Consider the following 24292-nt stretch of genomic DNA (forward strand, 5'->3'; position numbering starts at 1 on the left):
GTGCAAAATCTGATATTAAAAGTGCAGAAGATGAAATAATTCCCATGTTTTTAATAGTTTGTTACCATATTTTGATTCATTTGTGTAGATAAAACAGGTGTACATTATACAGATAATCAGAACAACAGGCCAGGTTTTAACCTAGCCAAACCACAGGCGAGTTTAAAAACATCTTAATAAGACAGAAGCAGCGCTCAAAGAACGAACGGTGACATTTTGAGATGTTTACAGTCTTCCCTGAGCTATTTATGTCACGCTACTTATATCCTAAAAAACAAAATTAAAAAAACTGTCTAAAGTCTGCTTTACATCCTTTTTATCTCTAATAATTAATTAATTATTTCATAACCAATGATACCCAGAAGTTACATCCTTATACATACCATTTTATGACTCTATGTTATGTTAATGGTTAAATCAAATCTATCTGTCTATCTCTCTGTCTGTCTGTCTGTGAGGAACATCAGTTAGTGTAAGTGGATTTGTAACAGTAAAAGCCCCATCAGCCCCATTTTGTATCCAGTGGAGCTGTCAGTGATTGGATATTAGCACATATCAGTCAGGGTAACATTAACTTGCTGGGTCACAGAGCCAGGAGCAGGGAGAAAGCCTGCAGGTGTTGCAAAGAAGTAATGGGTATCTATCAGCACCAATTTAAAAATGGCTCTCAGTGAGGAAAGGAAACGACTGAGAGGTTTGTGTCAGGAAATGTTATTTGATCCCGTGCTTCACTGTTCACCTCTACGCCATGCTTAATTTAATATCCAAACATTTAATCTGAGGCAGATAAAAAAGAAGTGTAAAGAACGTCAGTGAATTAATATACTTCTCAAACTATTAAAAGCCGCACGTCCAATAACTGAGGCCAGAGAGGTTACACAGAGGAGGAACGCGTCTGAATATGAGATGGTAAAAATTGGTTTAAAGATTTTAAGGACACAGTTAAATGTAATCAGAAGCAATTGGGAATATGAATCCATGTGTTACGAGATTATAGCAACAACTATCTTTATAGTGGACCAGTGTGTCCCCGCAGCTTGACAAAACAGTATTATATTACATCTTTGGTGCTACAATAAAGTTGAATAAAATAATAAAATAAACTCTTTTCATTTACCTAAACTACTCTAAAATCCTCCTTCATGTTTTGTGCCAAATCCATGCGCGTGCACATGAAACTGACTGTACATACAAGCTGCACATTGTGTTTGTTTCTGATGGATAAAAGTTGCGTATCTATTTAATATTTGGATACAAACGTGGTGCAGGGACTCTGTTAGACATCCCAGGTGATGAAACATCACCGTTAGGCTTTAGAGCCATTGTGTGGCTTCCTGTTTCCTGTTGGGCTAAACATTTATTAGCGCTCACAAGTCAATTTTTTGCAGAACTTTATAATAATGGCACACTATTGAGCAATATTAAGGTATTAGTAAGTTATTATATATCATTTATACAGCATTACTCCTCCTTAGTAGGCCATTTATAAATACAGATATGTTATTAGGACTATGATTATTACAAGCAGTGATGTAGCAACACTGACAGCTGTATATGGTATAATAGTAACAGATGGATAAGCATATCTGTATTTATATTTATAAATGACACGATAAGGAGGAGTAATGATATCTAAATGATGAAGTGCTTGCTATTACCTTACTAGTCTTATACCTAATAATGATACCTATATCTAACACCTTACTTAATCGTATGAGATTATTATAAAGTGCTGCCCAATTTTTCCATTCATGTTTCTAGCTTGTTTACTGTACATGCAAATACAATGAAAATATAAAAATGCAGTCACCTGTTGCTGTTTTTTCACAACCGAAACAGCTTGAATGCCAGTAAAAATGCTTGAATTGACAAACTAGAGTTTAACGATCCGTCTCAATACAGCCCAGGGTCACAGTCAAACGCATCAGTCCAACACGCTGACACTAACCTTCAGCAGCACAAGATTAACGCAAGCAAATTCACAGTAGCAGGTCCCCGATCCCTGTCAGTAGGCTGCGCAACATAATATCGCCTAATATTTACAATCTAGGTCTGAGAAAGGTGGGAGTCACGGAAAATTTTCACTGAAGACTTCAGTAAAGTTTCAAGTTAATCATCTTTTGGGAAGAGAGAGAAAACTCTCATCAGTGTTGTACAATCGTATTTTCCTCATCACCTAAGTATGAAGTGTAACAACCACATTCTGCCGAAACCCACAAAAACCGAGAGAAATCATTTTATTTACATGCACCATGCATCCACATCTATCACCTTAATAACTACTCTTTAAGCTGGTGCTAGCACCTGATTAATCATCACGTTCCCCCTACATTAGAAGACTCTCACAGCACGTGAGACAAATGAATGGTGTAAACTCAAGTGAGAGATAATGCTTTACTTGATTTCACTCATTACTGCAAAATGAATCAAAACAATCACAGCAAGAGTAATTTATTGCATTACCTGTTAATCACGGCATGCTTATGAAGACAATATGACGTCTGAGTGACTGACACCCAACTCGCCAGGAGCAGAGAAAGGAGGACGACTCTCCTCCTTTTTTAAACGTCTCTCTCCATTTTCATGTCAGAAATATTACTTCCTGTTCACTGACAGTTTATTTTACACTCCCATGAAATACTGAGTTAATTTCATGACTTCATAACTGCTGTAGTCATTACTGCTGATGGTTGGGAAACTACATCCTTTTATACTTTTTCATATAATAATATTAAAACCATTATTTAGTAATAAAAGAGAACCAATACGAGCATCAGCAGGATAAGGAGTACTGTGCCATGGTTCTGGTTTCTTGTTGAATATTTCCTTTGTTGGGATTTAACTGATTTCCTTTCTTGTGTTGTTAATTGCCTCATCCTTGTCCTCCTCTTCACCTTTTGTCTGTGTGTTAGTTCCTTCATTTTTCTTCGTTAATACCTCTTTGGGAATCACTTTAATGATGCAAAAATACAATCTCATGTCTGTCAAATTGTCTTATCTTTGGCATATTTCATATATTCAACTAGAAAAAGCTGGACTGGACTGAAAAATCAGCCAGCCAATGTCCAAAGAAAATCTTTGAAACCACTTTAAAATGACAAGAAAGTCTGACCCATTGGAAACAAATGATAAAGAAATGAGGCTTGAGACTATCGTGCAATACTGTAAATTAGATGTTTTGGTCAATTGGGTCATTTTAATTCGTTGCTAGGTGTTTGCTAGGTAACATGAAAACATCATTATATCTGATATACTACTGACGATGTATGATGGGTTCACAGACATAGAAACAAACACACACACAGAGATTTTGTATATTAAAGTAACATTTACAGCATAGTAGATATACTATAACGACACACCAGTACAACCTCAGCACCTAAGGCCCCCAGAAACTCGAAGATTATTTGTTTATTCATCACAAGTCATATGGTAATTAAAATTAGTCATTTTACTAATATCATAAAGGTATACAATTTAACAGAAAACTCTCTTAGTTTAAACTACAAACTTATTACCAACCTACACTGTTGTAACACCCATCATTTCTAGCTCACAGGCACCCCAGAAAATATTTAGTGAATCAGTACAACACCTGAGCTTGTAAAGCTCAACCAGGGTCACATCCAGACCCTTGATGATAACTTTAGGCAACAAATGCATTGGTTGAAAAGGTTAATTAGAGATGATCGTTTGTAATACTGCACATATGTTGACTCCCAAGTCACTGCTCATTTACCCACAAGTCCTGGCAGTACATACAAATAAAAAGTATACAAGATGCCGTTTTTTTTTAATGGGAAACAAATAAAAACATTGTCAATAATATTTTATATACTCCCGGTACTTTAATTAAAAACATTTTCTTATTTTGTTATTCGAAATAACATCTGGAATTCACATCTGGAAAGCATAAATGTACTTGGTGTAGCAAAAATGAAAACCGTCAGAGGCAGTCACTTCCATCCAACGTTTGTTAAAGTGAAATACTGATTTCTGTTTATCAGTTATATAGCAATACCATCCATATAGCCAGGGGTTAAAGTGGACAGGCACCTCCATTGATGAGTGATTAAATCCAGTAGGCAGGTTAATGCATATCACTATTAAATGAGTTGATTTTTCATGTGCCTGGTGTTACATCCAGTGACAGCATGGAGACATTTGCTCAGTAATGAGAAAGTAATGTTGTCGCTGCTTTCACAATTTTCTTCCTCCTGTGTTGTGTTTATTTGTTCAGATGTAAATAAATTCTGGTCGGTGGTACTTTAGTGGACAGCTAGTGGTACTGAAGAGGAGCGTGCATAAACGGAATAACGTTTTTTTAAGTGGCAGAAAATGTCAAATGCAACTTTTCAAACAGCTCAACAAATACCAGCAAACACACAAATTGTTTGTGTGCTACTTGTTACAAAATGAGCTAAATTACAGCTGCTATATTTCACAGGGAGAAGAAAGAAAAACGTTAATGTGCGGCATTGATAGATGGAGAAAGATGTAAGAAAGACAGGAAAACAGAGGAAGATGAGAGATTATTTTCAAAGGTAAGGACTTCTCTGCAAGTTATGAACTGGAAATTTAAGGATATTTGCAAGTAATATCCTTAATCATTTTAGAGTTTTTAACTCAGATATTGGATCTACGTGATGTATTGCTGCATTACATTTTTGTGAAACATCTTGGGAAACCAACTGAATCAGTGTTATTCAAAGGTGGGTTAGTTTGGAGTACAGCGGCAAAGTTTACAGCGATGCACTATGTTAGACTGGCTGCATCTAGGGTACTGTTACTAGGGTACATCAAGGTAGCAGACATCGACACTGTGTAATTATGTCTTCCAACAAACTGTCACATTCAAATGAACTTATAATTAATTGCCTTGAGACAACTGTTGTTGTGATTTGGCATTATATACATAAAATGGAATTGAACTGAATTAATCAAACCATTAAAAGTACATAAGGTACCAGTTTGATGCCACCATGTTGCCCCACAATCTTGAGTTCTGCCTAATCACATGTCATGTATGTGGCTAAAGACCGGCTCCATGTGTAGCATCTCAAAGGTGGAGGAAAAGAGAACTTGCGTTTTTATACTTAAATATCTTAAATAGGGTCCCCCACAGTCCAACAATGTCACATCCACTTCAAAAACAGTTTCACTAATGTTAGCTGACAGCCGCTAACACAGGCTAACAGCAACTAACAGCAGCACTTACTGACAGAAAAGTTCAGCTTAACAACTCACTTCAGTTTTGCTGTTATTGAACAGAAGAGAGCTTCACTGACTCATATATGACTTCTTTCACAAAGTTTTCAGCCTCCTCCAGAGTAAATAGATGTTGACTGACAGCTGAGGTGAACAGTAGACTGACAGCCTAGACTTACTCTAGATGAACGGCAGCCAGATTTCTTTGTCTTACAGAGGCCAACTTAGCTAGGATTATGCACTTGAACTGGGAGGGTTACAAAACAAAATTCACTCGACTGTAATCTGCAATCTACTTATATCTAGTATTGAGATTTTACACATTGCGGCTTTAAGGTGTTTATGCCATTGTTTATGTTTTATACTAGCTTTATAGTGTCTATGAGTTAGATTACAGCTCATAAAACAACAACGTATAAGGAGTGAAAAGAAAAGATTTCTGCTCAAAATGCTGACTTTATTTAGTTTAGTTACATGTAAATCTTCCACCTAATTTTGTTACACAAGTACAGTGTAAAATGTTGATTTGTACACATTCATTTTATACCAAGCACATTTTCCTTACAGATTAGGTATTCAAATGAATAAACCTTCGCTTTTATACATTTCAGTTTCATTTTACTCTGAATTATTGCTTTGTGTTTATTGAGAGTGAAAATTTTATTTAATTTTTTCAGAGTGTATCTTTTTGAATTCAGTTGACTAAATCCACAAAGAGCAGCAAATAGTAAAATAGTAGTGAATAGTGAGGAGCAGCACAGGTCAGCTGATCACAGCCTTACCCAGCCTTGACGTAATTCTTTTCTCCGGCCTGTCAAATCCTACTTTAACCCCTAAAACACACAAAACAAAACATCCGAAAACAAAGACATCAATGCAGCACAGACGCTGAAGTTATTCACTATAGTCTGTCCATTCAAGCAGACCATCTGTGACAATATCTATCTAATTTTTTTTTCTCCTCAACTGAAAGAAGCAAGAGAGACAAGAAATAAGATTTCTTTGTTTAGTCACAGATGTGAAGCTTCGGCTGTAAAGGCATTGAGAGTAAATCTGAAGGACACGAGTTTAAAAAGAAAGTAAAGCTAACAAAAAAAAAAAATCCAAGACAGGCAATATGTAATTGCAAAAAGATAAATGACCGTTCAGTTTTTTTTCTTATGTAGAGCCATTAACAAGATCAAAAATATTCTTGATGATGTAAAAAGTGTTAATTTACTGTAGGAAGGGAGCAGAGGGGAAAGAAACTTGGCTCAATTGCAAAGCAAAAGTGTGATATATATATAACCTTTTTGGACTTTGCAGATGATAATAAAAAAGTTGTATTGCTTATTTTTCTTGTCTTAGTTCATTGAAACAGCACCAGCCCCATCCTCTCCTTTGTGTCTGTACCTCGTCCAGAATAAAGGTTAAGCAGGGGTCTGAGCAGTTTTCTTCCAATCTGTGACCGAATCTATCCAGACTTTACATCTAGTCCTCGGCTTTGTCCATTCATTACATCTACAGTAACCTCAGTGAAGTTTTAACATTAACATCAAGAGCTTTTTCAAATTCTATATGTACCATACATACACACTGCAGATTCAACACAGAACACTAGTATTATGTGCAGACACTTCAATCAGAACAATGTCCTTCCACACAGCACGATGACGCAGTTATTTAACAGTGCGGTTTACTGTGCAGCAAACTCAGCATAGCTATAGGCTTTCTGTGCATTAGCTTGACAACACATCAGCTTAAAACCTCAATCAGACATGACGGGTATTATGACAGTGCTTATCAGCTCTCTCTGCTTCAGGCTGTGTGCACGCTCACATAAAAGGTGTCATTTGGCTCTCCTTCTGCACAAAATGGATCAATTGAAGGCTGCCTATTTTCGTCAAAGACACTATCAGAAAAAAAGGTGATAGGGACAGATAAAGAATGGGATGTGAAAATATAATCGCAAAAAGCAACACAGATCCTGCAAATGAGTCAAGAGAGGTAATATATTTAGAGATGTAATATATTTATTTTAACCCTCGTGTGCTTGACATTTATTTCTTAAGCGTCACTTTTGACAGCTGCTACCTTATAGTTCTGACAACATATTTATATTTATACATGAGTGCATTTACGTCTCACTCTCTCCCATATCCTAGTGAGAGAGAGAGAGATGTCAAAATCAATGTAATTTGTGGTCACATCCAAGTTAAATTTAATTATTCTTTAATTTAGTCTTCTTATCTTTACTCTTTTACCTGCAGTTCCCGCAGCATAAAATAGACTTGGTGGTAAATTACAATAAAATGTAAAAGAATTTATGCATTTATAATCTGCATAACCAACTGAATGCAGGTAAATTCTGTACTGTAAAACTCCACGACTTTCTTTGAGGTATTAAGCACAGCTTAATAAGTTGCATTTATAAAATCTATTCCTTCAGAAAAAACCTCACAGCATGTGATCAGGAAAGGAATCAGTGAAAATGTGGTAGAAAAAGACGAATTTGAACAGAGTCTGAAATGAGATTTGCAGATTTGATTTTTTTAAGCTTTTCTCAGTGAAAGCTAAAATCAGACCTTTTGTTTTTTTAATAACTTTCAGAATGTGATCCGTGATTTTACCACAGCTATACTCGAATAATGCAGCTCTTTATGTGCCAGAGCGTGCCAGGCACGATTATGACGATTGCAGTTAGTCCAAAATGCTGCTGCTCGTAAATGAAAAGATGAACATATTAAACTTACCTTGGTATCGTTAAACTGGCTACCTGTACAACTTAGGATTCATTTAAAACCCTTGTAATTGCTTGCATCGGCTTGCCCCTGAGGTGTTTGATATTTACGGTTTTATTCCGCTTATCAGAGGCTTGAGTCAGCTGAACGCTTCCAAGCACCAACCTGACTTCTACAGCTAATCGGTAAGCTTCACTAACAGTAGTCAACTTTAAAAACTGTGCTAGTGGGCATCAGTTTAGCTCAGTGGGTGAGCAGACGACAGTATGCCACATGTCTAGAGGCCTGGGTTTGACTCCAACCTGCATGTCCTCCCATTCTCTCTCTCTCCTCACTTTCCTGTCTGTTCCCCGCTCCACTATTACATAAATAGGACTGTTTTAACATTAAAGTTGATACTCATGTACTTTGGTCAATTTTAGGCTGACGTGGTGAAATTCAGCCTATTCTTTTTGTATTTTAATAAAATGGATACATGCAAAAACTTTTCATATTTTATGGATTTGTCGTGTAAAAAATGATGAAATGAAGCTCTTTATGGGCCTCATGAATCAATATCCAATCTCCCCTGAGTTGTTTGCTGCAGGCTTTCTGTTGGGCATCCAGTGACTGTCCTTGATATTTTAAATGTCCATTTGTATGCAAGGAGCAAATTTTATCTTCAGTGTCTACCCAAAGGCTCAACTGTATGCAAATAACCTTTTAAATATGAAAATACTCACAGTTATAAAAGAATAAATAAATGTGTTAGCCGGTGGCTAAATGACAGCACTGCTGAGCGAAGTCCTGCTATAGCATCTTTAGGCTTTTTGGCCACAAAGCAATTATTTCCTTCATAAAGAAAATTCCATACATTTAAATGATGGTTAGTTTTCTTCTTCTCGAGCTTGTTATTTTACGGAAGAGCACATAGAGAACATCTGTTATTCCTGGTTTTGTGCACTTACATAAACTGAATGTAAATGATTTACCTTTCTGATGGTCACTGAAGTAGCTGAAATAAGGCGGGCAGGTTATTGTAACCACCTCTCCGACCCGAGCTGAAGGCCAGCAGGCGATGATGTCCCACATGCCTTGGCAACCTGCCAGGTTAACATAATAACATCAACATGGCATCGCTCATATTGTAAGAGACACACGGGTGAGCACCAACACCACGATTACAAAATGAAATCATGTTCAACGCTAAAGCCATGAAATAATTAAATAAATAATTAATGGCAAGCAGCAGCTGCGTGGTATCATTCAGTTTCACTTTAGGGACGTAGTTACAGGTTTACAGTTTTGTTAATGTCATAATATGGGTTAAAGAAAAACTCATTCATGGTGGTTTCATCTTCTATGCCTCCAATCTTCAAGCAACAGATGAATTTTATTTTTAAACATATTGATTTGTCACAATCAATATTTAATCAGCTTGACATTTATCTGAGACAATGGACTGCCTGAGAGTCTCAGTGGAAACTTTATCAGAGACACTAATATGGAGTTAGGTCCCTACCTTAATAATAATTATTCTATAGATGAAACAATTTTGGGGGGAAAGATGGAGATTTTCATCCACAGTTGCTGCAGGTTTGCTGAGATCTGGTGACTGTGGATGCCGTTTGAGTCCGGTGAACTCACTGTCATATATAAGAAATGATACTGAGTTTAAGATGATTCGAGCTTTGTGACATGGTGATACATGGTAAAATGGATGCATGCTTTCATGTTGTTTACATCAAATTCTGACTCTACAATCTGAATGTTGCAGCAGAAGTCAACACTCGTCAGATCAATCAGTAGTTTTGTAATCTTCTGATCTGGCCTTGTGTGAACTGTAACTTCAGTTTCCTGTTCTTAGCTGACAGCAGTGAGACACAGTACGGTCTTCTGCTGCTGTAGCCCATCTGTTTCAAAGTCTATACTCTTCTGCATACCTTTGTTGTTTTAAGTGGTTATTTGAGTTGAGGTTGCCCTCTCATCAGCTTAACACAGTCTGGTCCTTCTCCTCTCACCTCTGCCACTACATTGTACATTTGGTAGATTGATTTTTACAATTACCTTTTATCTTGTTTTCATTTAGTTTTTTTGTTCTTACATGACACTGAGCCTTAAAAAAGCACACACTATGCATAATAAAAAGCTACTTTTGGCAGCTCTTGTTCACAAGGGATGGGAAGCTGTGCATTTTTAATTTGGGTGATTATTACATTGATGTCCTTATCTGATGCAAATCCTCAAAGTTTATTTAGGATAACTGCCTTCTACACTTGGTGCCTAGATATACAACGACATATTAAAATGTCCACAAACTGCCTTTGATCTATTATTATTTTGAACATATTTTTAATTGTTTTTATTTTAAGTATAGAAAATTCTTAATTCATTGTATTATTTTATTTATAATTAGTTATTATTTTTTTATTAATCTAATAAAATCTAATAAAAAATACTAATTTTTAAATAATGATTTTGAAAAACAAAAGGGAAAACCTAGCTGTCTGAAGTGTTATTCAGCTGCACCTTTCAAATACATGACTTACTTGACTTATAACACCCGAGTTAACCACAGGAAATGATGACACGAGCAATGCAAAGCAAACAAACAGCTTCATTATGACATCTTGTGCAATCACCATATTGTCCTTTAATAAAATGTTTATACTTGATTAATGCTACATGCTAAAATCTACTTTCAATCAAAATGTTTTAATGTCTAAAATATTATAAGAAAACCAAGGAGCTGCTGAAGGATCCCTTGATGTATTATGTTGCACCGCCATAGGCTGTAAGCTTATGGTTCCTCACAAACACTCATGTTAAGTCAGTTACTCAGAATGTGACCCCTGACTGCCACTTCAACTATCTTCCGGTTGAGGAAGGAGATAAGAAAGTAGAAAAATAAGGGCCATTGCAGCGATAAAGAGCGCTATTTCCACTGTATGTTCCCTTAACGCAGCATGCCATATATGCAGCATGTGTAGTGATTTTTTATTAAAATGAAAGGAAATAGAGATAGTGCCAACAACGTTTAACATCAATATTTCACTGCGTTCCTAAAGTCACAGGAAGGACAGCCAAGCAGATATCTCAGTGGGCCAAAAAGAGAAGCATACATTACATTTTGAATCTAAATTGGTGTCTGAGTTAAAAGGCATTGGTGTAGTTTTAGCTACTTTAACAGGATAAAAGTGTACTGCTGTTATGGTATGCATGTGGCTTACTGCTGTGCCTCCTTGTTTGTGTCTCCTGCTGTTTGTCTGTCATTGTGTTACATGTTTCTATTTCAGTCTCTTCCTGTTTTATTTTGAAAGTCATTTTCCCTCTCGTGGCTTAATGCGGCTGTTATGTCCTGCCTTTATTGGTTTCCTGTACATCTCATTGTGTCATCATGGGAGGTCACCTTAAACCTGCTGATTCTTCAGTCTCTGTTGGTTTACCTGGTAAACCTCCTGCCTCACCTCTTCCATGGTGAGCCTTCTGAGCTTTGATTTTCTAATAATTGTTATTATTTTTCTCACTTTCCTGCCACTTCCACCACCACTTTTTTATACTTGCAGCCTGTTCATCTACCTTCTTAATTTCCTGCTTTTTGAATTACTAAATACCATACTAACAACAAAAAAGCCATGACGTGTACTGCTGTTAGGACTCCTGTTTTATAGTGTGCATGTATATGTAGAGACAATTAATTTATACTGATGATTATTAAGATTATTATTGTTGGAAGTTAAAGAAAGATACAAAAGGAACACTTATTCATGATGAAGGTGGGAAAATTGTGTTCTGCTTGGTTAGTCTGAATGTAAAAATATGTCATTACATCAGTGTGTTTACAGCTGGTTGACTTGTGACAGTGATGAGCATGAATTGACACTTTCTTTTTTTTAACAGGCTTTAACCTGTGGGCTAAATCGGCTTTGTGGATGGAAAAACAAACACTGGAATGATTACAAAAAGTCTAACATTATGCTATACTCTATCATAGTTAAACTCATAAGTTGTTGGACGAGTTGACTGCAGGAAACTCCGTTATGTTTCTGAAAAAATGTATTTCTGAAATATAAATTCACACACTGTCTGACCTCACCTCACTGTATATTTACTAACTATGCCACTCGTTTCCTTTAAATAACCTTTTGCACACCCTAAAGAGCCGGAGAGACTACATATGTTTTCCATAATGACCTGAAGTGACGTTCCCAGAGGTGCTATTTTCACAGCGCTCTTTCTCCAGTTGGATCTCGTTCACCACGTCGCACATCTGCACCGATAGCACCTACGGATGAAACAGAAAGCACATTTAAGTTTCAGGAGTGAAAGAATGCCACTATTGGCCTGCAACAGAAAGAACTTCTATTTAGCGAGGTGCACACAAGAACACCAGAAAATATGAGCTTGCAGTTATACTAGTAAACATTTTCTCGTCACCGTCACCAGCTTTTCATGCTATATTTTATTAGACTGAACTAATGACTAATAATACGCTAAATAGAAAGAAATGTTCTCAAACTGAGCCTTTTTTTCCAGGGAAATAGATTGTCTTGTGCAAATAAATTAGGGAGAGGAGAAGGGAGCCACTGAGTAATCTGCTGTGACTGTTCATCTGTGTCAACACACGCTGAAAAATGCAGGATGACAGCCGCTAGTGGAGAGCCGGTGGGTCAATGAAAATGTGTAAGACGAGCAGTGAGGAGCTTGAGAAGGTCACTGGAGATGAGGGGAGAAAAGTCGGCGTGAAGCAGAGCGTATTCATGAACTCCTAGTGAAGAGCTTCAGTGTGCACCTTGCTAACCAAGCGGCAACGCTCAAAGCAGTAAAGGTCACAGTGAGGAAGGCTAAAGCACAAAGATGCATTTACACTTGTTCGACTCATCCTCTCTATAAGTGGTCCTTCATGAGTCCCGGCCACCTTTGAGCTGTCATCAAATGATCCTCATCAATCATCCAGAAATGTCCTACTTAGTGCAGGGTTGAGTTCCCAAATGATATTACGTTGCTGTAAACAGCAGTCAGCGATGCAATCCGCAACCCGGGGGAGAGAAACACCTCAAACCATCACAAATGAAAAAGGACACGTCTCATGTTAGTAGTTTAATGAGGCATGGGATAGTCAGAGGTTCATCTGTTAAACAAGTGATCCTCTCGCAGCACGAACACTGATATATAAGCTGAATATTGGGCTCATATCAGCCGTCTTAACTGCCACAGGTCAAACACCAAATGAGGTGACATTTACACATGCTAATAAAAATGTCCCGCTTTATCAGCTGTCATAAAACAGTGATGAGAGGACCCACAAGCAGGACACAGAGGCAGGTGGGAGAGCACAGTCACACTAGATTAAAAATAGAACACTAACCCGTGTGATTAGTGAAAATTGACGGCTTCCCAGTGACCTAATTGAATTACAAGAAGATGGGGTGATTAACTGGTCGCTCATAGGTTAAGCATGCAATACCCTCAACCTCTAGATGACCACTTTCGATGTCAAGGTGATTGCTCAAGACACCTGGTGGGAAGCAACCTGGCTCCAAGCAATCATCGTTGGGAACAACAAATTAGTGCAGTTTCAATGCTTCTGGCAGCAACAGAGTTAGTTCAAAACCAACTCTCTACTCATTATATTAGACTTAGATTAAAATATTATGAAGAGCAGTAAATTATTCCTGAATGAGATCAGGAAGGCTAGAGTGCTTTACTTCACAACTCTGTTTTTATTCATGCATAAACAACGCTTACAGGAGCGTTTGCAGGAATTTCTTTTTAGATTTGGGTGGCACAGGGGGATCCAGCAATGAGTAAGGGGGGGTGGGGGGGTTTCTACCAGATGTTGACCAGTTGACGATTTGCTGAGTTACAATGATGTTAACGTGCACAGACCTCCTGCCTCCATACATTAGGAGACCAGTAATTAATAGCAGGTGCCCTGATGCACAAGTTCTAACAGCGATTTTACCGGATAAGAAATAGTCTGTTTTCAACAGTAAATATATTTAATTTTAACAGAGTGGTAGGACTACTGAGACCTCTTTATCCCCTGTGTAGCTTCCACCCATTGTTGCATTTTGTTCCAGGGGCCTCCCTTCGGCCCCAACTTTGACACTTTGATGAAAACTATATATAACTGATGAGGATGTTTATCAATCTAGGAACCCACCTGTGTTGTCACAGCTTTGCTAACCTAACATAAAGGTAATTAAAGAATTCCCCCAGTGACTGACCTGCAAACAATCATTGAACAAACACAAGAAAAGCTGTCAGAAGAAGCTACTTCTGACTGCTCCCATATGCCGTGGAATCACCACAGTGGGTTTGATTTTGTTTGACATGGTAGTTTGTACAGCAGTTACCCTTCCTGTCGTCCCCCAAGATCAAACTTGGGGGTTTAATTTTTTAAGCAAATGTGCAAACCACTACACCACGTCTTTAATAAATTGTATCTACCTGTAAGTTTCATTAATAAAGAATATTCTTCGACACAGCTCCCTATTTACTGCCCGCAACAGGCTATAGCAGACAAACCAGTGTAAACTGGATACCTGTGACAGAGGCTGTCAACAACATTATTGTGGTTGTTTTCAAATTCTGGGGAAAATATTCTGAAACCAGCATCTCTTCCCACTCCGTCATTATGTTCACACATAGTAAATTGAGCAAGATTTTGTTTATTGAACCTGAGAAGATTGCTTTGGATTGTATGAAAGCACCAAATTACCAGGGAAATTTTGTGTTTTTTAAGATAATCTCTACATGAGGCATATTCAATTTAACAATCAATACAATCGTGCTTTTGTGTGGTTTAGTTTTGTTACATTTACATGCACTCAGACTTAGGTTTTTTCAGCTTACTCACTGTGCTGCATCACCTTTGCGATGAACTTTGTGGGCAAATGTTCAAAGATAGTGCGACAAACAGAGAAAGACTACAACAGTTTAGCTGTTTTAATATATATATCAGGACTTTGTTTTCTTGGCATTTGCCATTTTTCTAATTATTCAAACTTAATACGTTTTAGTTTAACCTTGTGATATCTATCGGCTATCTAAAAATAGCAAACCATTGCCTCCAGTGAGAGCACATATAAGGATTTTCTCATCTGATGCCTTTTCAAGCAGAATAACACTCTCCGTATATTTACAAACTGTTTAACGGTCGGCAATCAGAAGAATGACATTTAAAAAATTACTTGAGATTGCTTGTTGTTCTGCCAGGGCTATGGTTCATGTTTTCCCAGACTGAGTCCTTCCTTCTTGGATATTAATAATTCAAACATTGTAAAGTATAATGACTTTAAAAAGTTAGCAAAATAAACAATTTTAATGATGAAGTTCAGTGCACGGTACGAACCATGTAAAACCTCGCTGTAATTTGCCTGTCTACACTGCACTGCCTTCCCTGAGTGTTACTCATTGCCTCGCTTGCTCTCTTGAAGGTCATCCTGACACTCTCATAATCCACACAACTTTGGGATGAGAGTCTTTGCCTGTGACTGATTACAGCAGAAAGTCCAACATATCCTCAGGAAATGGTAGCAGCACTGCTTGGGAGGAAAGAAAACTGCTAACTCTCATGTTGGACAGACCTTTCAGTAACCCTGTTTTTCATTAGATTGATGTTGATTGTAAGACAATGTAAGAATGAAGCACTGTAGAGATGATCTGGGTCCAGAAACCTCTCTGAGTGGAAAATGCTATCCTCATAGTGAGTTTACATTGCAGACTACAAGTTCCTCCAGTCTATGACAGGAAGTTTTATTATGTGCGCGAGTGATTTAACATCTCCACTGCAATTATAATGTCAAGTACAGTGACGGTTACATTAGTCACTAAAAGCTCCTTTTAAAAAAATCATTACTAAGTGTACTGATCAAAACAAACTTTGGCAGATGCAGATTAAAGCTGATTTGCATCTGTAGTCAGCAAATGTGTGACAACCCCACAGCAGTATGATTACCCAGCGTCAAATATTCACTCACTGGCCACTTCTTTGGTTATAAAGAAGTATTGGGTTGGGCTACTTCATGGTATAGACTTAACTATGTGACAGAAACATCAGAGATTTGGTTCACAGTGACATGATAGTGTCATGCAGTTGCTGCAGATTTGAGCAATTTGAGCACCACGAGCTAACAGTTTGAGCCACTGTTTTGTGTTTGTAGCTGACAGGAGTAGACCTTGGTGTGGTCTTCTGTTCCCAGAGCCCATCTGCTTCAAGGTTTACCATGTTGTGCATTCAGATATGCTCTTCTGCATACCTTGGTTTTAACATGTGATAATTTAAGTTACTGTTGCCTTCCTATCAGCTCAAATTCTCCTCAACTTGGCATTTTCACCCAGAGAACTAGTGCTCACTTGATGTTTGATAGTTGTACAGATCTCTGTAAACCCTAGAGATGGTTGTGTGAGAGAATCCGAGTACATCAGCAGTTTCTGAAATACTCAGACCGACACCAACAACCATGCCAAAGTGACTTAAATCACCTTTCTTCCCCATTCTGATACTCAGCTTGAACCTCAGCAGGTCATTCTGAGCATCTCTACAAGCCTAAACGCTTTGAGTTGCTGCCTTGTAATTGGTTATTTAGTGTGTTAAGCAGCTAAATTACTGCAGAATTTAGCAGCCAAACAATTGTCTGGTACTTATAGAGTGCTTTTCTACTCTGAGTCTTCAGAAGATGTTTTTACCAAAAGATTCATCCACCCATTCATACAGCACTTTATTCTATGCCTTTAAGCACTTCAGTCACATGGATGTCACACTGTCTGATGGATCCATCAAGAGTCAAGTGAGATTTAGTGTCTTGCCCAAGGGCACTTTGAAATTTAGGAGGACCTGAGGATCAAGCCACCAACCTTCTGTATGGAAAGTGACCAGCTCTACCTCCAGAGTCACAGCTGTCCTATATCAGGGACCTCATCTTGGGGACCAAAAATAAAGAGCAAAAAGCAGTTTTATGTCTTAATGTCTTAGAAAAATCCCTACAAGCCATCAAATATATGTGAAAATCTAAATTTCTTTGACTTGTAATCTACTGTCAGGTGTTTTCTGATTACTTGGCGTCTGGTGTCTTTTGAATGGACAGTGTTTCAGGACTTCGGGTCGATGTCTGTCAACTGTGATTGGTCAATAGAAATCAGACTACAAAATAAAATAAGAAAACAGGACAATAAATTGTGTCCCTTTCATACAGATTCTGTTAACATGCAAATATTCACTTATAGAGATTAATGTACTTATATTTTGTATTTCACATTTGTTTTGCTGCCCCCTACTGGCAGGGTTTAACCAAAGGTCTTAAAGCAAGAGACGCAATAAGTTGAAATAATTAAACTTTATCTGTTTGTGTTTTCAACTCTAGTGATTATGCATGCTGACTTCCCACACTATAACAGGGCCATCCTGAATTTCATTAACACCCAACACTTGTGTTATCTCTACAATGACAAATCTGCATTTAAATTCTTTTTTTATGTTTATTTGAATCAATTGTGTTTTATAATAATAATAATAATAATAATAATAATAATAATAATAATAATAATAATAATAATAATAATAAAAAGAACTGGGTAACAGCCAACAATTTTAAAAATGTCAATGATAATTAAAGTTGCTTCGTGTCTTGCAGCTTTTGCAAAATGTAACTCATTTTGCATGTGAAGTTTCCCAAAAGCCATTAATGCTGCATAAACAGAAGAAAAACTGAAACAAAGTCCCTCATCAGGGAAGAAAACAGACATAGCAGTGGAATGTGTGCATGGCTTTCTACTGTAGGCTGCTGGGATCAAGCTTTCTCTATTGCATGGAGGTAGTTTATTAGTTCACATAATCCTGTATATTGTGAATAGAGCCAGAGCACACAAAGAGGTAGACCAATGATAAAACAGTCATCAGAGTTCACGGCAAGGGATTCATACAGCTGGAGTGATACAGGAGGGGAGGAGATGCGACAGTGATCTATAACTGGGCTCAAAAAGGAGGAAACAAAAACTAAGTGCTTGCCGCTTGAGATACTGGAAACCTACTAATACCAAGCACTTAGACAGCCAACTATGGAGATGACTGTATTGAGGAATGAATCAAAATGTCAGCACCAAACTACGCAAAATTGTATAGATGATAAGTGGACCTCATCAAAGACTTAGCTACAAACACGTATACACACAGAACACATATGCATGTTGTCTCAGTGTGGAAAACGTTGCATAAATACCTGCAGGATTTAACGTTTTGGTTGCCTAGACCTCATCGTGAGCAGTGCCAGGATGCTGTTGTAAGTTTTTAGTGATTGTTGTTCTTCAAAGTGGCTCCCAGCCTGGCATTGTTTGAGATAACAATCAAATTTTAAAAAGGAGGAAGAGATGAGAGAAGAATGAAAGGTGAAACATTGTCTGACATTGTGGACTAATGTGTTTTTCCCAATTCTACACTTCACTGAACAAAAATAAAGCAGCATGTACATCAGCCTGTTGTTACAAATCTGACAAAATCTGACAAAAAACTGACAAAAAACAAAGCCAAACAAACAAGAGCACAGGACACGTCTGACTCGACTTGAGCAGTATTTTGAGTTGCTCTCAGTTACTGAGAACAATGTGCTTATGCATGGTGTTCAAAGAGCTTGAGTGATTATCATGTTGTTTCTGAATGATCAAACATCAGGCTGTGTATTTATGTGGTTCCAATTATGCAGTGCCGTTTCCAGTTCCCAGTACAAGTGCCAAAATTAGCTGACAGAGTAGCTGCCGCCACATATCTGTAACCAATAACCAGTGGCGGTCCTAGCCTGTTTGGCGCCCCGGGCGAACACGCCCTCTGGCGCCCCCCCCCCCCCCCCCCCCCCCCCACACACACACACACACACACACACACGCACACACACATATGAAGAGAGAGAGAGTATGCATAGTATGCAAACGGCTACCAAACAGACATCATAATTCGTCATACAATGGGAACAGGACAAATCAACAATTGACACTGACTAATTAATATTATATTATTGTATATATTGTTTGGAGTTTAGTCTGTTACTGTTACTATTTTTACCATTTCTTCTTGGAGGAACTGTAACCCACATAATTTCCTTAGGGATTAAGAAAGTATTCTGATTCTTAATGTTTTAGGATACATGACCTGCCATTATCCAATGACACATCTGCTTACCTGTATCTTTTGCTCGTTTCTCCTTGTAGGAGCCATAATTAAATGTATTGAATTTTAATGATCACTGGGTTTTCATTTGTTTGGTTGCTATGGTGATGTGTAACGGGAGTCACGTGGGTGCTAGCGGTGACATTAAGAGGGCGTTGTCAGTCTGTCTTTGACTGGTTTGATTTTGACAGAGAGGAGGGCTGGGTAGCCGTAGTTTTTGTTGACCGCAGCACAACGAGTTTCCCCTTGTTGCATTAGAGCTTTGATGTTTTAAGAGTTTGAGCCGATCACATTGCTCTGTAAACTTTTCAAGCACTTTAATAAACAAGCAAGCAATTCCACCTCTAGCATTATTGCGTACAGTTGACAGCGCGTCAGGCAAATAGGCAGGCTCAATCCCCGGCCTCTAGCGACTGTGGAAGTCGCTACACTCCTCCTCTTCTTTTCTTTTTTTTTAAACTTTAAAAACGGGTTGTGTGAGACTTTAAATCAACAAAATATAAAATATACATTTTAAATCGTTATTGATCCCTTTACCCCTGGTCCTAAAGTGTATATTTATTTTCTTACTCTTCTTATATTTATTGTTTGTTTACTTGCACTGCTGTAACTGGAGCCTCGTCGTCTCGTGTCTCTATATACTGTACTGTATGTAGCGGAGATGACAATAAAGTTTACTTTGACTTCAGCAGCGAGCAGGCGCACCGAGGGCTCTCGCGCTCACTTTTCGCGTATAGAATTTCGAAAAAAAACATCGGTGCAAATTATAAGTCTGTATCATAATGTCTGGTGTTTTCGTGTTTGTTGGTTTGTTTTTATTTTGTTTTATTTTGCAAGTTGGTTATTAGACGCTGCTCCAGCCACCCAGAGAATCCCCCGCCGCCCCGCCCTCTCCTCCCTGTGCCGCAAGCAGCAGGCGCACCTCGCAAACGGAGGGCGCCCTTACTCCCAGCAAATGGGCGATAGAAAACCGATCGGTGCCTATGCCATTCCCAATATGCGCTGGCATGATGTCGGGGCAGCATGAGTACGAGCAATTTTTTTTTTTGCCGATGCCCGTGATGCCGCCCCCCACCACGATGCCGCCCCGGGCAACCGCCCCGGGCAACCGCCCGTGTCGCCCGTATCTAAAACCGCTACTGCCAATAACCAAAAGCAGCTCTGCGTGCCTATCTGCTTTAACACAACTTGTTGCTCTATGATCAGTTCAGAGTGAGGTTTCATCAATTGTGCGCTATTTGTGAAATACGATCTTTGATAAATAAAGCTAAAATTTTGGAATATTTCACATCAGTCTTTCACAGCGCAGTTTTCTCCATGTACATCCTAATGGACCAAACGTCTGTTTGTCTGTTTGTTTGTTTGTTGGTCCACAAACTCCTCCTACACAATCAGGAGCTGAACAACCAAACTTGACACACAGGTACCTCTTCGGCCACAGAAGGTTCTTATCAATCTTACATATATGATGCAATCCTGTTACCTAGCAACCACCTACCGATGGGCTCAAATGAATAACTTTTAATGTCCGTGCACCTATAACACCTCGAAAAACCATTGTTTTATTTTAAATTCAGCACAGCAACATCTAATTTATATGCACAAAACTATGACATGTAGATATTATGATGCCACTGTGTTGCCATAAGAGGCTACATAATGGACAACACAATAGTAGACTACAGCCAGATTTATATAATAGAGCAGGCTTTGAGTGTTGCAGGGATTCATTTTTCTATCTTTTACTTATTTATATAAATAAGATTTACAACCTGTATTTTTTCAATATGATTAAGTATTACAGTTTGCCAACAGAATGAACAGACCAAACAATACCGTAACATCTGCACGTGCTAGTATTTAAAAAAGATCATATTACATGCACATTTAGAAATATAGGCCTGCTTTGAACTGCATTCTTGTGGCCTTCTGCTTCCTTAGACGACTGTTTTTGATTGCACACTATTACTTTCTAAAGCATTCTTTATGCTTATCCTTTGAAAGTAATCCTATAATGCTACAGATATTTTCATTTCTATTTTTGTGCAGTCAAAGTTTGGAAATGCTGACTTACTGTGTGACTGCAGAGAGAGTGGAAACATCTCTAAACTTTAAGAGCCCATGGTGGAAGAAGTATTCAGTGCCTTCACTTGCTTACTTTAAGAAGCAATATGATACTACTGTTGAAATACACCACAAGTAAAAGTGTTTTACTATCTTACATGATGTTTTAGGGGTAATATAACTGATTCATTAATGTGTTTGCTGAGTTTTACTGCTGCAGAAAATTAAGGTTGAGCTATTTTGAACAAACTTCATAAACTGTTGGACAGTTTAATCTGCACCATGTGTTTGTAGGATCAGAGCCCTGTGAGAACTATGCATCTCAAAGCCCTATTTTCTGCATTTTCTAGTTTTATTTTAAGTTTATAACATACTAATATTAAAGAAGAACTGCCGGCCAACAAAGGAACACTATATCCTTCAGCCTGATTTTATTTTAAAATCTCCAAATTTGGAGATATGCGGTTTGCCTCGAGTTGAGAGAAGGAATATGATAGTTTTAATATGGGACTAAAGCTTACGGACAAATACATAATATTAATATTTGCATCTGAGATGGAGTAGAGATTTAAATGATCATAAAATTCAAAACAGCACCTGAGTAAATGTACTTAGTTACATTCAGCCACTGGTACAGACACATAAGGATATTAAGGCAGAAAATATATTTGCTTTTTTTCACACTTGAACCAAAACAGAAAAGTCATTTCCAAGCATCGGAACGGAAACTGTTTGAAGAAATAAAATACGTTTGTGCTGCACCTCCCACACCACCCCACAGCGTAAATGGGTTTCTGTGATTATTTGGAAGAAAAGTTCCTTAAGGTTTTTCTCGCCTGGCTTCATATTCAGAGAGAGACGAGGAAGAGAAATCATTATTGCCCCCACCCCACCCCCAACCCCCACCACCACCACCTCTCATCCCTGTCCCTGCTCTTCTCCTTCTCCCATCTGCATTCTGTTAAATCAATAACAGCAACATCCAGCCACTAACATACCCTTTTTAACCACTTTCTTCACTTCACTCATCACCACAACTCCTTATTGGACATATTGATGAAACATGTCACGGTGTGTTATTATAAAGCAGCCATCTAAGGACTTAGGGGGGGAAAAAAGAGACAAATAAACTGCATATGAGCCAATAAAGTATATCAACTAATCACACATCTGGCTAAGCTAAAACGTCAGGCTGAGCCTGATATCAAAGAGTCGTGAGAGGTGAGCGGGGAGAAATTCTCACACAGGCACTTACAGTAGATGTTCACAGTGTCTGGCTGAAGAGAGCTTCTGTGGAAAGCATTGAGGAAGCCTCGCTTCAGGGACAGATGACTCAGATCAGCACAAAATTATAACCATTAGTAGATATTGTCTATTTTTTTGTCTCCCACATGTCTGAAAATTGTAACAAAAAGCCTCTTCAGTTCACTGAAACTACAGGTTCCTGACAGAGATCAGATGAATAATGAGTAAATATCTGCCATCAGTTACTGAAATGCAGTGAGAGCCCTCTTCATATTCCAAATATTCTCAAATATTGACTGCTGAACCGGTGCTATTGTGTAATAAAAAAATAAAACTGAAGTGAAATTGACAAAACATTTTTGAAAAATGAGGCAAAAACTGACGGCGCTTCGGTTTGTTGCTCACAAAAGGACCGAAAGATACAACGAGCAGACCAGCAGAGACTCACGCCTCACTCCTGCTTACGTCTACAGCGAGTGTAATTTTAAGGAGATGCGGGAAAGCCTATGCATCCATCACTCACAGTGCAGGCTTAGAAAAACTCCCTGCAGCAACACTGAGAGCCACTAAAAGGTGACTTATTACCAGGTGGCAATGCTCAAAGGCTTTCTATGTAATTATATAAACCTAGAGAGAGTACAACTATTTACTAAAGTAGTAAAAATAGAGCCTAGGTAAATTACTCCACTCATCCACCTGGGAGAATGGATGAAAATAGTGGGGAGCCCTGTATGAGGTGTCCACTTGTATAAAATAAATCAAACAGGCGGAGGAACAAAGTAAAAAGCAGCCAGGCTGGTGGATTTCACACACAAAGGTTTCACAACGAATTCTGATCTGAACCACTATCATGTGCGATCTTTAAGAATTTAGGGGACTTTTTATTTTACTACACTCACGGTTTAAAAAAAAAGCCAACTGTTCACGTTGCCAGCTACTGAAATTACCTAACCACACATATATTGCTAGGGTGGAAGCAGCCTAGTTTATCTTTTTAAAGCCAGATGTCTTACGATAAGATGAACAGGAAATATCATAGAGCGGAAAAAGTAAAATTGTAGTTAAAGGGTTTTTGTTTTATTACATTAAACACACTCGAAAATGTTTTTAAGAGTCCAACAGCGGATTTAATCTAATATGCCTGTTTTAAAAGTATAAATTAATGGTTTCAGTATGAAGAGAGACAGAGACTTACTTTTGGCAGATATCCGCACAACACCAGAAGGAGCAGCTGTGCAGAATCCATCCTGTCCTTAGATTTTTTCTTCTCTTTTGGTAAAAAAACCCCCACTCCTTTGGAGACTGGTTTAAGTGTTTGAGGAGAAGTGAGTGCGTATGTTTACGCGTGTTTAGGTGTGTGAGTTAAACCGCCTACGCTCCATCGGATTGCGCTTTTCTGTGTGCGCTCCTCCGGCAGGAGAGCTGCGTCTGCTTCCCTGTACCCGCCCCCTCTCCCATTCACAACTCCACGCCGCCTGTCACGTCCCTGAAGACTGCTGACAAGTCTGTCAGGCTGGTTAATTGTGAACACAATGCATGCTTTTGTAGACAAACACGCCGATTCTCCACAGCGAGGCTAGTGACGACACACACTGCAGAATAAAACCTGCAAGTGTGGGTTGGTGTTTTCCTGCAGATTTTATGAAGTATTGTGTTGTATGTGTTAGAACCATGGATGATTGAATTATTCAAAGAGTCAAAACATTGATTATGGAGAGACTGAGAATATTACAATCAGAAATAAACATGACATATAGTTTTATATGTTTCTTCCTGAAACATGAAATATTTACCAAGCTGACTCACTAAATATTTGTCGTGCATATTGTTTTCTTGCTTATTAGTGTTTTCTTCTTCGCGTGCGTCACTACTTTGCATTTCACTACCATCAAATGTAAATCAAGAGCGGGCT

General features: G+C 38.3%; 1 protein-coding gene across 1 annotated transcript in view; it reads right to left on the bottom strand.

Moving 5' to 3' along the window:
* The window catches only part of vipr1b (vasoactive intestinal peptide receptor 1b), a 50357-nt gene extending 26597 nt beyond the window's left edge, over positions 1-23760 (bottom strand). Inside the window, exons 1-3 of the mRNA XM_063483594.1 lie at positions 23576-23760; positions 12102-12192; positions 8900-9010 (exon numbers count right to left, since the gene is read on the bottom strand). Of these exons, the coding sequence (XP_063339664.1) occupies positions 8900-9010; positions 12102-12192; positions 23576-23626 (253 nt within the window). The 5' untranslated portion in view covers positions 23627-23760. The remainder of the gene's footprint in view (positions 1-8899; positions 9011-12101; positions 12193-23575) is intronic.
* Positions 23761-24292: the final 532 nt, after the last annotated feature.

The sequence above is a fragment of the Pelmatolapia mariae genome, linkage group LG9 (genome assembly GCF_036321145.2).
Source record: "Pelmatolapia mariae isolate MD_Pm_ZW linkage group LG9, Pm_UMD_F_2, whole genome shotgun sequence".
Classification (NCBI taxonomy): Eukaryota; Metazoa; Chordata; class Actinopteri; order Cichliformes; family Cichlidae; genus Pelmatolapia; species Pelmatolapia mariae.